Genomic DNA, 16,876 nt, shown 5'->3' with positions numbered 1-16,876 from the left:
AGAAAGTAGCTGCCGTTTACCTTACGCGCCATTAAGGCGAAGGAGCCAGCAACGACCTACCGTTTTAATCAACTTGGGCCGTCTGGGCTTGTGTGTCACTTTTCATAACTTCGAAGTACATATTTTGGACCCAAAAAAGTACAATTTAAATAATCTAGCAAAGAAAATTCACAACAATTCAAGATCTAAATTCTTACGCTTTGTATTTAGACAAGATAATATATATATATATATATATATATATATATATATATATATATATATATATATATAGTACAATAATCATCTTATAATTATTCTTTTATAATGAGAATATTTCCAACCAATTGTCAAATACCAATCACTTAAAATACATAAAAGATCATTAAAATAGATTTATATTTCTCAACAAGGTCTTCTTTATCTAAGTCTAATAGTTATACCACATCAATGTAAGAAAATTTTCACTATCATTCAATCATAATTCATGGTACTGTGAATTTCTAAGATAATTAAAATAAGAGTCAAACTTTTTAAAGATAAGACATATTTTAATTGGTTGATAGTGTAAAAAAATTACATTATTAGCACATAGCATCCTTTTTATATAACAAAAGTCATACTCTTCTCCAAAATATATAAAGGACAGAGTTATTTACCAAATATACCAGACTTTTTATTAATCAAACTCTTGACAAAATCTTCTCGAAATATATGCAATGAAAATGGAAACTTGTTTCTAATAAAGGGGTGCCAATAGTAATGCCCTAAAGATAAAGAGCCGAGTCCAAAAGTGGCAAGTCCAGTCCAGCCCCATATATTTGATACGACAAAAACATAAACCTCTGTCTTGTACAAACGAGAACCAACGGGTATCGGATAAGTACACCCTGGTTTCTTTGTTCCGCAAAACCCTGAAACAAAAACACCAGTGACCAGCCACTGTGCCCTCTCACTCTCTCGGTCGAACCTCTCAACTTAAGGGGTAAACGAAAACCCCCTTCCCAATTCTCATTTACCGAATTCTATTTTTCTACCATATCTCATATTTCTATCACAACGCTTTCAGTGCTAACAACTCTTTAAAAAAAAAAAAAGTGTTGCATGTTTAGAGAAAGCAATGGATTTAGTGGCACCAACCGAACAGTTTTGCTCATTTCACCCCTTCCACATAACCAGAGCTAGGGTTTCGGATAACACCGTTTCTCGTCCTTTCGTTCTATCTCCTGCTAGTAGTGTTAGTCATCATTTTACAAAACTGAAGGCAACTAGGTCTAGAAAGCGTTTAGAAAACCGCGTTTCTGCGGTTTCGAAGTCCGAAGCTTCTGGCATGAACGGTAGATTGCAACAAATTGTTAGCACCCCAAACGGGGACTTGAATGGCATAGGCATGGAATCTTCTTCGCCCAACGGGGTGAACGGTTCCCGGAGCTTCGAGGAGTTTGCGAGTAACATTCATCTCCGGAAGTTGGTTAGAAATGGAGAGTTGGAGGAAGGGCTTAAGTTTCTTGAGCGCATGATTTACCAAGGGGATATCCCTGATGTCATTGCTTGCACCAGCTTGATTCGCGGGTTTTGCAGGAGTGGAAAGACTAGGAAGGCAACGAGAATCATGGAGATTTTGGAGAATTCTGGTGCTGTTCCTGATGTGATAACTTATAATGTTTTGATTGGTGGTTATTGCAAATCAGGGGAGATAGACAAAGCCTTGCAGGTTTTGGAGCGAATGAGTGTTGCTCCGGATGTTGTTACGTATAACACGATTCTGCGTAGTTTGTGTGATAGCGGGAAGCTGAAGGAGGCAATGGAGGTTCTTGACAGGCAGATGCAGAGGGAGTGTTATCCCGATGTGATTACTTACACGATTTTGATTGAAGCGACTTGTAATGATAGTGGCGTTGGTCAGGCGATGAAGCTGTTGGATGAGATGAGGAAGAAAGGGTGCAAACCTGATGTGGTCACTTACAATGTTCTTATCAATGGTATTTGCAAGGAGGGTAGGTTGGATGAGGCGATTAAGTTTTTGAATAACATGCCTTTATATGGTTGTCAACCGAATGTGATTACTCATAATATTATTTTGCGTAGCATGTGTAGCACTGGGAGATGGATGGATGCTGAGAGGCTGTTAGCTGATATGCTTAGGAAGGGCTGTTCCCCTAGTGTTGTTACTTTCAATATCTTGATTAACTTCTTGTGCCGGAAACGGTTACTGGGTAGAGCCATTGATGTCTTGGAGAAAATGCCAAAGCATGGTTGTGTGCCAAATTCCTTGAGTTACAATCCATTGCTTCATGGGTTTTGTCAAGAGAAAAAGATGGATAGAGCAATTGAGTATTTGGAAATAATGGTGTCAAGGGGTTGTTACCCTGATATAGTGACCTATAACACTTTGCTTACCGCACTATGCAAAGATGGGAAGGCGGATGCTGCAGTTGAAATACTGAATCAACTAAGTAGCAAGGGATGCTCTCCTGTTTTAATTACTTATAATACAGTTATTGATGGTCTTACAAAGGTGGGAAAAACCGAGTATGCTGCAGAACTGTTAGAAGAGATGCGCAGAAAGGGTCTTAAACCTGATATAATAACATACTCTACACTGCTCCGGGGACTTGGTTGTGAAGGAAAGGTTGATGAGGCTATAAAAATTTTCCATGACATGGAAGGATTAAGTATTAAGCCCAGTGCTGTCACTTACAATGCAATCATGTTGGGACTTTGTAAGGCTCAGCAGACTAGTCGTGCAATTGATTTCCTGGCTTATATGGTAGAAAAAGGATGCAAACCTACCAAAGCTACATATACCATTCTTATAGAAGGCATTGCTGATGAAGGATTAGCCGAGGAAGCTTTGGAGCTGTTGAATGAGTTGTGCTCCAGAGGATTTGTGAAGAAAAGTTCGGCTGAACAGGTAGCAGTCAAGATGTAGGATAAAATGCATTTTTACCTTATACACCTAGATGGCTGAGTAACATTTTTGAGCACAAAGATTTTGTTAAACCCCTCATGTTAGTTACTTGTTCTGGATTTTGGATTGTTATTTTGAGGAGGGAGAGGGGCTAGTGAAATGCATGTCAATTTTGTTAGGAGGTCATTTTAATTCAGTACGGATATATTTAATTCTAATTTATATTTTATAATTTATACTGCTTGAGAGTTAATATAGACTAATCATGCTTTTCACATTTTTTTGGCATCCATGGAAGACAGTTTTTGAATCTCATCTTCCTTTTTACAAGGATGGTAATTTCTGGCTGCAGATTCTGATATGATTGACTCAAGAGATCAATTGTATCCATCGTATTATTTTGTTTAGGGCAATTTCTTTTTAAGCACATGGATACCAGTATAGCCTGTTGTAAAATGAAGCAATTTGATTCATCAACGGTCTGGGTTTTATCAGTGTATTGTTGTTACCAAATATATACAAGCCAACGTAATTGGTGCTTTATTGTTTCTTGTTAGGAATTTGGACCAGAATTAATAGAAAAGATGGAACAGATTGAGTTATCTCTCTTATTACTGTACTGATACAAGGGAAATACCAGTGTCAGTGAGACTAAAATGTTTTAAGATTGTTGAACATACAAAATTGGTAATGGCATATTAGCCTATTATAAGGGGTTAGCACCTAACCTCACCCAATCATAAGTCTTGCCATTCTTGTGTGACTCTCACTTTCCCGTGACATTGGGTGATGTTATTCTTCAATCATTTGGTCACTCAAACCTTTCTGACATTTTCAATGATTGACTGTACTATTGCTGCCCTACCTTTGGGGAGGCTTAAATTGCTCATTTGCCCACACAAAAACAAAACATGTCCATTAGCCCTTGTTAAAGCTTTCAAGGAGGCTTCTGAGGAGTGTGAAGTGTGAAAGAACTCCTTGAAGTTGGCTCTTATTTCTCAGTCACTCCAACCAGTCTAAACCAAGCACTAGTGGTGTGCTATTTGTTTCTTTTTGTTTATCTGCAGATAGTAGCGGAGCAACATTCAGTGTGTTCATTGGATTGGAGCAGAAAATGTTTATTTGGATCTTTCATCTGTGTCATGTATCATGCAATGGACGCAATGCTGTTGATTGCTACGTTAAAGGGTAATTTTGAAATTATTTAAAACTCACCCACGTGAGTAGTGCTAATAGCACTTCCGTAGTGCCAAAAATTTTAGTCGCTCTGGTCTTGTAAATGGGCCGGTAGAATCTAGAGCTGTCAAAATGGATCAATCAGTCCACACAGGTTGACTTGCCATTGGTTTAGCGTTAAATGGGTCGACCCAATCCTTTTGGTGATCCATGAATAAAACCAACATGGCCCGGCCCACTTCATGCGGGAGCTAGACTGCCACTCGTACCATCCGCAACCTAGTGATTAATTTGCACATTATCGTGCCAGGTGTTGCTTTTCTTCGTAATCAAATCAAACAAGACAACCTCGGTTATGATTTTTTTGGGGAACCTACAATTATAATTTGCGTAGTATTTTTACAAATTACAATTATTTTAGACAGAAGATGCTATTTTATACGTAACGTCATAGTCACTGAAACAAGTGGTAAGAAAGGATCACAAGCTGTTGATGAATTTTTTTTTTAATTCGTAATAATTGAACATAGAAGATTTATAATATTTACATACATTATATTTAATTAACTATGTTAAATCTCCTTAGTGTTAATGAATGGTTTGCGGCACGATGTGTAGGTTTGTCCGTAAAATAATTATTAACTAGTATTTTAGCTTGTTCCATAAATTAATAAACATAATATTTTAAATATATTAAATTAAAATTATAAAGTAATTTTTTAATATATATATATATATATATATATATAATATTTTGATTTTATTACGAACAATTCAAATTGTAAACTAAGATTTTTTACATATTAAAAATATATATTAAAAATTAATTTAAAAATAGAGATAAGAGTTAAAAACATAAAGACAAGATAGTCTGAAGTGATAATTTTTTAGCTAATTACAAGAATAATGTCTGGAATGCATTTTCAAATAAGATAAACAAGAAAACATTAGGAATCCTTAATTAAGAAAGTAAGCAAGAAAATATTAGGAATACTCTTTTTTATATTGCATGTTACCTTTAGTTTAGGGTATTTAAATTATTTTATACTCATTTTGTTTTACTTTCTACATTGCCAAATAAGCGAAAACAAAATTTTATCCTTCTTTCCTTTCAATTTCTTCCAAATCAAACAATCTAAAAAAATATCTCACCTTCTATTCCTTTCCTTTTATTCTTTTTCTTTCTTTTATTTTTTGTTAAACCAAACATATCGTTACCATCAACACCATGCACATTTTCTTTATTTATTTGAGGGGGAGATGATTTGATTACATTCCATATAATAAACAACTCCTGTATTGAAATAATGAAATTGGACGGTGTTGAGAAGACTCAGACGTCCATGATTGAAATCTTACACGATTTTACCAAACACGTCATATCTAACCGATAATCTAAAAAAAAAATATCACAATACCTACGATGTTATCGTCATCTTCCTCTTTTTGTTAGGAGCATATAGACCAAAAATTTAAAAAAGATTATAAATCTAAAGAAAGATATCTTGGATATTTAAATGGTTTTATTAGGTGGTATTTACTATTTAGGGAATACAGGAACAGAACCTTTCTCTTGAAATTTCATTTCTGACAAAGCTCTCTGCGTGAAACAATGGGAGCCTTACTAAACTTCGGCTTTTTTTGCCTCTTAAATTCTCTACATTTTTAAAAATATTTTAATAACTAATTTTCGAAATAAAGGAAGATGTGAAAAGAAAAAACGAAGTTGCAAATAAAATTGCCCTTAAAACCATCACAAACTTGATTTATGATATGAATAGATAAAAAGTGTCGCAATTCCGTAAGTCCGTTGTATAGGTTATGTATGGATTATCGTGTAGTGGAGAGTGCAAATTGAATTTCATCTGCTCCAATCATGGTTGAGTTGTTTTAAAAAAAGTTTTAGGTTCTATTAAAAATAATAGCAACATATTAGTTTTATGTTTCGAAGCATGATTGGAGTAGAAGTGAAAACAATTCTTCCTCCATTATAAATAAACCACTCAAGTCATAATTGCAAAATTCATCTCTTAATTTGTTTATTATACTAAATCAATCCCCATATTTTTTAATTTACTATTTGAGTTCCCTTATATTTTAAAATATATTATTTAAAATTATGATTTAAGAAACATATTTTTTTTATCACTATACTCAAATATTCATTTGAATATTTAGTGTAAAATATAGTATTAATATAAGTTTTATGTGAAAATAATTCAAAATTTAAATTTCATTCCTTTTTTATTTATTATAATTTTATAATCTAATATATTATCTTTTAAAATATAATATATAAAAATTAAATTCTATTTTCACATAAATTAGAATTATTTTTATTTTATAATTATAATTTTATAATCTTGTGTATTTTTATCTCACTATTCAAAAATTATTTTATAAAGTAAATATATAATATAAAATTTATCTTTAATACATATTTTTTACATAAATTATAATTTCATAAAATGATAATATTTTATTATCTTTTTAATATTTATATATGTGATTTAATGATAATATTTTTACTTATATTAAGATGTTCTTGTTATTTATTATAATAGTATTTTTATTTATATTCAAATTTATTTAATCATGTACATAATTTTTTTAAAGAATTAAATTATATAGTAAAGATATATAATTAAATACAATGATAGTATTTTCTATTTTTTAAAATATTTATATCATAAAAAATAACATGAATATCTTAATTAATGTAGATAAAAATATTGTCACTAAATCATAAATATTATTTTAAAAGATAAATATAATATATAAAATCAAAATAAAACTTACATATATATATATATATATTCTAATTTATATAAAAATAAAATTTAATCTTATATATTATATTTTAAAAGAAAATATATAAGATTATAAAAATATAATAAATTAAAATAGAATAAAATTTGAATTTTGAACCATTTTAACATAATATTTATATTAATATTATATTTTGTACCAAATATTCAAATAAATATTTTGGTGTAATGATAAAAGAGTATGTTTCTTATTTAATCTTTCGATCAAGTTCATAATTTACAAATAATAATCCAAACATCCTAATAAGGGACAAGTTTTCCTACGAATATTTGCTTTCAAAAATCAAAGCCTCCAATAATTTGTCCCACCGGCGGCCATCCCATGATGAAAACAAACAAGCCTCTTTCTTGTACAACTGAGATTTTTTCAACCCCTAGACCCAACATTGAAATATTCACTATCCGTAATCATGAATTTCATGTCTTCAGAAACTGCATTCAACTGCTGTTCTTCATTTGAGATAATCAATTAGTATCCATTTAAGTTCCGTTTAAATAGTAGTGTGTGTACAATTTCCTTTTTACTTTATGACAAGGTAGCATAAAACCTTGAGAACGTATTGTGATGTGAATTATTATTCTCCACTAAGTAATTAACCTAGGGCTATTGAATATTGATTAGACAGAAAGAAAAGTGATACGTACCGTTTTCACAAATGATGTTCTTTATACTTTCAGATTCATGAGCAAATTTCCCCCTCAGACTCGCTCGGTTTTACTATGAGAATAAAAATCTAAATGCACCATTTGTATTCTGAGATTCTCTTCACATCTGCACACAGTCAATATAAAGACAAAAATAAATTCTTCGAGTCCTACATTATCTATTACCAACCCAAAAAGGGTTTTTCTTAAGTGATATTATTCTCTACCACACACTTAAAAGCCTTACCAAATAAATTTTGAGAATAAGATAACACCCCCACAAGGCACAAACACTACAAGCTAGACTAAAGTTTCGTTCCATGAATGAAGCTATCTCGAAGTCATGGAAAAAAGTTTGTCTCCTAGAAGCAAAACAAACGGAGGGTGGTTTTCATGTTGGGGGCGTCTCAAATTGAAGCTTCCATGGTCGAAGAGAACAAGCACTTATAAACCCATTGGTGGTTTTAACTATGACCCTTTAAGCTATGCTCAAAACTTTGACGAGGGATGGGAGGAGGATGATGAAGAATCTTTACATCGCGGGTTCTCTGCTAGATATGCAGCACCTTCCTCACATAATAAATTGCTCAAGCAATGATAGGGTTGATTGAAGCTTCATTTAAGGTCAGCTAGTATATATGTACTGAAAAACTGGTCTTATATTTCTTGTCACATTTTACTTTACCCTCTAATGATCTTGAATCTTGATTATATAAATTACTCATGTTTGGTGCAGCAAATACGTAGTACAGTGAACAATAATTAATCTGCACTGCACCTATGTATATTGTATAATCAGTATGTATACAACACTAATAGAGATTGTTGTTTATATGAAATTAATATCCGAAAGCTCTTGTTCTAAACTTAGTATTGACAATGTTTATTTACTAGTTAGTGAAACAATTGATAACTTTGATGCCCGTTAATGTTGGTTGACTAATTGACTAGCCGATATCTAGGGCATTCCCCTATTCTAACAGAATCTAATGAAGTAATTTTTCAGTAATCTAAAATAATTTGCCACCATCGATTGGTATAGAATATGGGAAAATGTTTTGACCAATAAAAGTTCTTTCCTTCGATTTTAGAAAGTACTTTCGAAATACGTATATATAAAAAGATAAGTAAAACCATTGTAAAAAACAGCACCCTCTAATTGATTTTGACCAATAATATGCAACAATTAGCATCTCACCGAGTATAAGTGGTAACACATCATTTGTACCACCCAGAGCTTGGTATATGGCGTTGGACTCAAGCACAATCTCTTTAATTTGTAGACTCATAGCATATTTGATAATGTATTTGCTACTAAAAAAAACTTTTAAAGATGTTTATTGAACACTTTTTACGATAATTTTTAATCGTCTTTTGAATTTATCATCGTGGAAAGTCAATACTTTTCACAATGATTTTAAACCATAGTAGAATCTCGATTTCTATGTCGATTTTTTAAGAAATCGTCTTAAAATTTTGAATTTTTGTTTAATTAATGTTAAAAAAAAGTAAAGATTTAAGGATAAATTTTTAAAAAATTGTCTTACAATGTTTATTTTTTGAGATAATTTTTTGAAGAACTATCTTAGAATATATTATTTTTTTGTTTAAAAAATGTTCAGAACACCTTTTATTATAATATTCAGTAGATTCTTAGACAAGTTCAAATTGATAAATTTGTACATATATAAACAGATTACTACGTATTTATGGTCTCAATTAGTCATTATGTGTGTAACTGTATTTTTCTATTTAAAAATAAAGCATAAATAAAATTAAAAAAACATCATGTACAAAAGCCTAAACATCTCAAGATTTGCAATAAAGAGAGGACCAATGACACTATTAGATACAAAAAGGAATTATAGAAAGTAGAAAAGCATATTTGCTCCAATTTTCAATATTATCTACTCCTACTTAGGTGTTTTCCATTTCTTGAGATTATATCAAACTAATTATCCTTTTGTATTTGTCTCATTGACTTGAGATTGCATCAAGTACCAACCATATAGGATTTCATCATGCATTATGTCTTTTTCTTCCTCCAACTTCTTTCTTTCCTCAACTATATGAAGTTCCATCAAAAACCAAGATCAGATCATGTGACATACAGAATCACTTAAACAAGCTAAAGGAGATCTTTTAAGAGAGGAAAAACTAGAAAATGTTGAAATATCATTAAATCACCTCATGGCATCCAAGTTGCACTAACTAAATCTCTATGCTTCCTGCTACTAAGAGCTGTATTGATCCCTATAACTATGAAATATTTTTTTCCTTGTAGTTGATTCAACTGTCTCTGACTTCCTTAATACAACACAACCATTCAACATAAATTAAGTAGTGAAGCAAATGTAAGATTTAGCTCCAAAGTATATACTGTCTAACTCGATTTTCTGCTATTCATGTATAGAAATGAATCTAGTGCAAACAACCTTAGTGGCTTGGCTTACTTGACAACATTCTGAGTATTTGAAACTTCCACTTGACTATAATTGGAGTTAGGCCTTACAACCTTTGGACAAAGGCAACATTAAGCAGAACATGTATTCTTTTTTTAATGAACAAGATCGAAAAGCGAAAACTTCTATAGAAACTAATTAAAGGAGTTTCTTCTTATACAAACACTACTTTAGGCATGCACTTGGCACTTGGCAGCTTAATTCTAAAGGCACATTCACCTCCAATGAATACAATTACCGAAAACAAAGGTCTATTAGTGACATTTTCCCTATTCCATTATGCAAGTGTATACAAATAATGAACTAACCAGTAGTAGTTCCTGATCATTCCATAGGGAGGGGACTTTTAAGGTTGTTAATGCTAGTAGTAGTCAACAAGACACTATTGTCTATATTATGGGATAGGAGGAAAGTCCAAGACATAATCATAGCAAAAATACAACTTAAGTAAAAGTGTAATTGATATACTCTACTGCTACCTCTTTGTGAACGAATAATGTCCATGCTCCAAATCCAAAACTTCTTCCTTGATCTTCTTAACACCACAAATATTCACCCACCCTTTACAAACTTGGTACCATAATTATAAAAAAAGTGAACACATTCGAACAAAAATAAAAAATGAGAAGCACATGACTACTCATAATTGGAAACCTCCACCAATTGGGTCCCAAGCCCCACTGTTCACTCTTCTCTGTGGCCCAAATTTTAGATCTAGTAAAAACTCTTAAGAATAAGCATTTTAATACCATAATTCAAGTACTTTCTTGTATGTATATGCCAAAAATGAGTACTACAACTTCGTCACACCTCAAACAGTCACTTCCTTAGCTTGGTACAAGAGTTCTCTAAAGTTATGACTAGTGCAGTCTATGTGCAAGCAACCCACCAAACAATAGTGCATTATCTAATAAACCTGCAAACCACTCAACTAGCATAACTCTTCCTAATGCTATATAGATTTTAACTGACAAAAAAAATGAATAAATGATCAACAAATCTAAGTGAATAAATGATCCCCTCATCACATGAACAAATAAAATGAGATCTTAAAATAATAACAAGAAGTTCCAAATGACTCTTGGTAAAAATAGAACCTTCCTCTTTCAGGCTTTAGCATTAAAGCTTTCCTAAAATCCTCCTCAAAAAGTCTACTTCTAGCTGAAATTTGGTAGTGATCAAGTGTACTTCTAAAAACTTTTAGAAGAAGAGTGCATAGTTTTGATTCTTGAAACCTGAAAAATCACACTGAAAAAGGTATGTCACAACCCCACTCGCATGTTGTTTGCATTTACAAGGCAATTTAAACAACTCATGATAATAATTATTTATCCCAAATGTCGATCAACTTATAGTGAGATGCATGCGCTTTAATATTTGGTACATGAAAGTAAGTTGAAAATGAATTATTCTACTTTTGAACAGGCACCTCGAGATGAACAATTCCTTGTTTGACTAAAATAATCTCAAGAGTCCAGAGATTTACTCCAGTTCTTTGTTGATTCAAGCCTCCACTTGTTGCACCATAATATCTTACCTGAAGATAATAAGTTAATAATAGAAAGTGAAAAATATGTCTACATAACATTTTTTTTAATCTATTCCTTGATTAGCTAATGCAAGGTGGCAACTTCTTGGAAAACATTTATGGTCACAATGAAAGAGCATGGGCTAACAAAATGCTTAAGTCAAATAGCAAGAACATTAATGATTTTGAGTTACTTTAAAAACAATTCTTCAATTTTATGCAAAGAAAAAGAAGGAATGAATGAATTGGATTAGAACTCCTAAACACATGCCTACCATATTTGGCCTTAATACATTCTATATAGTTAACCCCTTTAACCATTGCCTTTGCTAGTCTTTCTACATGCCCATGCATTATGCAGTACCTGTCAAAGTAATTTCACTTTGTAAATTAAGCTCATAGAAACTTGTTGAGTAATTCAATTGATATTAAAATGAAAATGAGAAATTAAGGAACAACATTATTAGGAATAATACAAAAGAAACGGGACATGCTTATCACAAAAATATAATTGCAATATTATTAGGACCATTAAGGTTGTCATTTACCATTAGATATCCTATAAAACACAAGATGATTGAACTATTGAAGTCAATATTGTAGTCTTTTGTAACTTTATAATTAATCTATAAATCTATTTGCATAAAAAATTCATATATATCACTCATCAAATTCTTGAATTGTTTTTTTAAACGAACATCACACAAAGAATGAATGATTAGTGAAAACAAGAAGGGTTGAAAAGCACATACACAATATAAACTTTGACAACCATTGATGATCGATACTTCAAGATCTCTTTGCTTCTCTTCACTTTCTCACTTGGTAGGAAAAGAAAAATAAACCTGGCACGATTAAACATGGCCATTGGAGATGCCGGATCACCAAACTAACAAACACCTATCCATCGTCACCTTCCGTCGCAAGAGCGTGTGCTGGTCCAACGATAACTTCCACCGGGAGAAGCGTGTGCTGGCCATTGGAGAGCGTGACACCTCAAGCTCGGAGTCCAAAGTTGTCACCCAACTCCAAACCCACATAAAGCTTCTCCTTCGTCGCCATGTTGCCACCTTGGACGTCGGCCTCCACTCTAAAGCCATCCACCACTTCTCCAAAATCCTTGAGAGTCATTGCGATGCCCTTTAGGGCTTCCTCATGGAGTGCTACATGTACAAAGCCTCTGCTCACTGCTATGCCAGTTGAATCATCAACTACAATCGAACCCTCACCCCAAACCCCTCCTCGAAACCATGTGTTGCCTCTTTTTTCAAATCCATTTGATGCTTCCCCGTCTGTGTCCACTACCTCGAACACCTTAAGCTCCTCTACAACACCATCCTTTACGATCGCAAGCTGCTGCACTATTTTGACACTAGATCTGGTTGTTTTGATAGTGGATCTGCCATGAGCAATGAGGGTTTTTACCTTCCTCAAAGAGAATGACTTGATTAAGAAGGGGCATAAGAGTGGGGTACAGAGATTTGAGAGAGAAACAGAAAGAGGGTTCGATGGTGTTCTTAGCTTCGCAGAGAGTGAGAGAGTTTCGAATAGAGACGTCGACGACGTAGGACACAGATTTGACAACAACAACAGATAAAAGGAAAGCGCGAAAGATGATTGTAACAACAAAGACGGAAAGAGAGTGATTAGGGTGCGATAGAGAAACAATGAGAGGACGCCAGAGAAAGAGGGAGTGAGACTGTGAGAGTACACGAGAATTATAATGCAAAACTTGTCCCTTTCAAAGATGGTTTTTTAAAACTGATGTTAAACTCTTGCTTTCAACATCGATTTTTGAAGAAATCGATAGTGAAATGAGGTTTCAACAATGGTTTTGTGATTACTGTCGTTAACAAATTGCAATTAATTATAAAATTGCCATTGCAATTTTTACTATATCAATTTTTGTAAAACCGTCGCTAAACCAATGTTGTTGACAGTCATTTTTGTAGTAGTGGTTCAAAACCATACGCGCATTACTTTCTACGTCCAAGCATAAGCTATTAGGCACAGCTTTTGTTTTTCGCATAAAAAATGCAAGTAATATATACTAAATAAACTAGTTCAGGTTAGATGATTTACTGGTTCACCTAAACATGAATTTATTTGGTCTAATTTATTTAGTGTATGTTTGGATTGCAGTTTGTAAAAGTATCTCAATAGTAACTAAATTTTTAAAATAAATTTTAGTGTCAAACATATTTTTGGGAAGAAATTAAACATAATATTAAATTTACTTTTCTCTCCAAACTAAATTTGGAATTACTTACTCACAAACCAGACATAATCTTGATCAGCGAGTTATACGAGTTGGGATATACACTCTTTGCTTTTTTCATTAAAGAAGATACAAATAAAAAAAAATAAGGAAAAAAAACGTGTACATTTATGTACGGGCAAAATTATTTTAATTAGTTTTAATCTTAATTATTCATTTAAATCATATTGCTGAAAATTATTTTTCTCACATTCACATTTTTATCTCTCACAAGTGTGTGTCAAAGTTATAGTCAAAATTTTGAAGACATTAATTATTTTTTAATTATATTTTTTATTAAAATATTAATATTAAAGTAATATAAATGAGAAATATAAGAATATATTAACAAATCATAAATAATACATAACTTTAATAAAAAAAAACTAAGAAGATTAATTGATTATTTTTCTGACCATATGTTATTCATTTCAAATCAATATTTCTTGATCATATGTTATCATGTTAAATGATAGAAAACGGGAAAAGAGAAAACTACTGTAATGTTTAATATACAAATTTGTTAAATAAAATGTTTGATTGTAAAATGCTTTAAAAGTTGTCCAACATTATGGCAATTCCCTAATCCCTGCGTAACTTTGATCACTCTGGCTGTGAGTCATCCTACCACGAAATCAATGATCTGTTCTGGTGATGTTGCAAACAACCACAACATAAAGGTCCAACAAAGCGCTTAAACAATCTAATTCAACTGGTATTTGCAGAAAGAAACAGAGATATTATTCCCTGTACATTTCCTCCCCCTCCCACCACCTTAATTCTTAACTAACCAGAAAAGTTGCAGGAAATCAGAAAATATGTGATGTCAAAAATGGAAATCAGAACACAGGACACCCTTCAGTAACTACACCTTTCGCTGTTGGACATTTGGCAAGCATACATTGGTCAACAGAATTTCCCCACCAATCAATGCTTTTATCCTCCACGCTAACTGCAAAGTATAGAAGAACCGTCATGAAAGCCAATCCAGCGTCCAAAGCTGCCGCCAGCACATAATTGTACCGCTGCCACCAATCCTTACGATATTTGAACCCAAAGTACTAGATTGTGCCAACAGCAATCCATGCATTGAAGTTCATTGTGCTAGCTGATGGCATGCTCGCAGTTGCTCCAAGAAGTACAGGAAGTTGAATTAATGATATCCAATCCATATAACAAGTGGTCCCAATGCTCCTATTAAGAAGAACCAATTGAGTTTTGGGTAATTCCCAAGAGAACCGAAAATTCTCTATGGGCCAACCAAACCCCAGATCACAGATGCATCAAAGAAAACAGTCACCCGGGCAAGTCCATGGACTGTCTGGGGGCAGTAAATCTTGGTTGCATATATTCTTCACTGAACCCAGCAACCACCATGCCACACCAACGTCCATGGTTCCTGCTATTAGCGTCCCTACAACCTAAAACATAATATTTATCAACTACCCAGTTGTTACTTGCATGTAAGAAGTGGGATTTAATTAAAAATTTCACGTGCCTTATGCTCGTGAAGGTACTTGTTCATGTTGAAGGGACCAGGGTTGAGCGAGAACTCCCAGCTCCCTCCGATCCGAAACTTCGTTCGTGGGAGAACCCTGGCCATGAAGCGGCCGATCGGAAGCGTGGCCACCTGAACCAATATCATCGTCACCAGCAGTGGCTGCTTCCGGTAGCCGAAGAAAGTGTTGAGGAACGAGAGAAGCACCACCGCCACGACACCACCAGTCGAACCTCCTCGATCGGCGAAACGTCGTCGTGGACTTTGGCGCGTTCTATCTCGATGGAGGCCATGCTCATGCTCATGAATTAACGTAGGCGCGCACTCTCACTCACTCACTAAAAGGACTACGGAAGAAATGAGAAAGAAAATTAGTCAGAAACGAAAGATTCTTACACACGCCGCATTTCAACTCATTCACGATTCGATTCGGTTTTGCGATTGTAATGAGAATTTATATATATGACGCGTTATTTAAGGGTGCCACTGTAATGACCTCTTTTTCATTTTCTCTTCGATTTAATTTTTTTTTTTCTTTCATCCCTTCACTTTTCCGTCAAAAACATAGTAGTATTGTATATTAGTGAGAGAGAATAAAAAGGATAATAATTTATTGCAAAGTTTGAAAATCCACCTTCTCGTTAAGTCTTTATTCACTACGAATGAATCTCCTTGAAACGTGTGCCTTATTGAATTACCACGTTCAACTTAGCTAAATTGAAAGTTACTTTTTTGTTTGTTCATTTTTTAATGTTAATTTAGCTCAGTATGATATTTCATTAATTTATTTATGTTTTTATGTAAATTTTGAAGTTTCACTTTTGCCATGGCATATATATATATATATATATATATATATATATATATATATATATATATATATATATATATATATATATATATGTATAATTCTTTTTTTTTGCTTTTTTTTTAAAGAAGATCGAGTGTGAGCTATAATACACGTTTTCATACACAATTAGAAATCATTTAAAAAAAATTAATACTCAGTATTTAGAATCATGTTAATATTTACTCTTCTTCATTGAATTGTTATACATCCGTATTCAAAGTTAAAGACGGTTGACCAAAAAAAATTATATATAATAGAAATTAAATTGTTTTTATTAAATAAATTATTCTCACTTGTATAAATAGAACGAAATTTTACGGCATTATATCAACCTTTGAATTCTACAATCAGTTAATTGGAATATAGTTTTCCATTACACAATTATTTTACAAACTAGTAAATTAATAATACTATAATAATATTAATATTAACGATGAAAATAGCACACTTGGGCCGGCCTATTAGTGAAAAGATTGGGATAGATGCATTAAGTTCTATTTTTGTTGACATAATTGTACATAAAAAATATTAATGATAAAAATCAATAAAAAGAAAAATATGTAGATAAATAAAGAAAATATTCAACTGACTTTGTTTTCGGAAATATGAAGTTGTTTGAATTTCTCTATTGAGTAATCAGTATAAATATCTTATCCCTGACAAGCATTTTATTCAACTTAGCAACTAAGTTGAATGCATTTAACATTGGCTACGTTAAAATTCTTAAGAATAGGTTCGGCCA

General features: G+C 32.6%; 1 protein-coding gene and 1 long non-coding RNA gene across 2 annotated transcripts; both read left to right on the top strand.

Moving 5' to 3' along the window:
* The first annotated feature begins 843 nt into the window (after positions 1-843).
* Positions 844-3,431, top strand: LOC114415219 (pentatricopeptide repeat-containing protein At1g09900-like). The gene has a single exon (XM_028379810.1). The coding sequence runs from the start codon at positions 1,100-1,102 to the stop codon at positions 2,909-2,911; it is 1,812 nt and encodes a 603-aa protein (XP_028235611.1). The 5' UTR covers positions 844-1,099; the 3' UTR covers positions 2,912-3,431.
* Positions 3,432-7,793: 4,362 nt separating this feature from the next.
* LOC114415218 lies at positions 7,794-11,709 on the top strand. The gene is made up of 2 exons (XR_003667334.1): positions 7,794-8,163; positions 11,427-11,709. It is a non-coding gene; the product is annotated as an uncharacterized LOC114415218 (long non-coding RNA).
* The last annotated feature ends 5,167 nt before the right edge of the window (positions 11,710-16,876 follow it).

Source organism: Glycine soja, chromosome 6, assembly GCF_004193775.1.
Source record: "Glycine soja cultivar W05 chromosome 6, ASM419377v2, whole genome shotgun sequence".
Taxonomy (NCBI): domain Eukaryota; kingdom Viridiplantae; phylum Streptophyta; class Magnoliopsida; order Fabales; family Fabaceae; genus Glycine; species Glycine soja.
Note: the sequence above shows the minus strand (reverse complement) of the source record. Positions and strands in the feature narration are given on the sequence as shown.

What these genes read in the sequence shown, in the direction of transcription:
- LOC114415219 (XM_028379810.1), top strand. Translation starts at nt 1,100, where the DNA reads ATGGATTTAGTGGCACCAACCGAACAGTTTTGCTCATTTCACCCCTTC.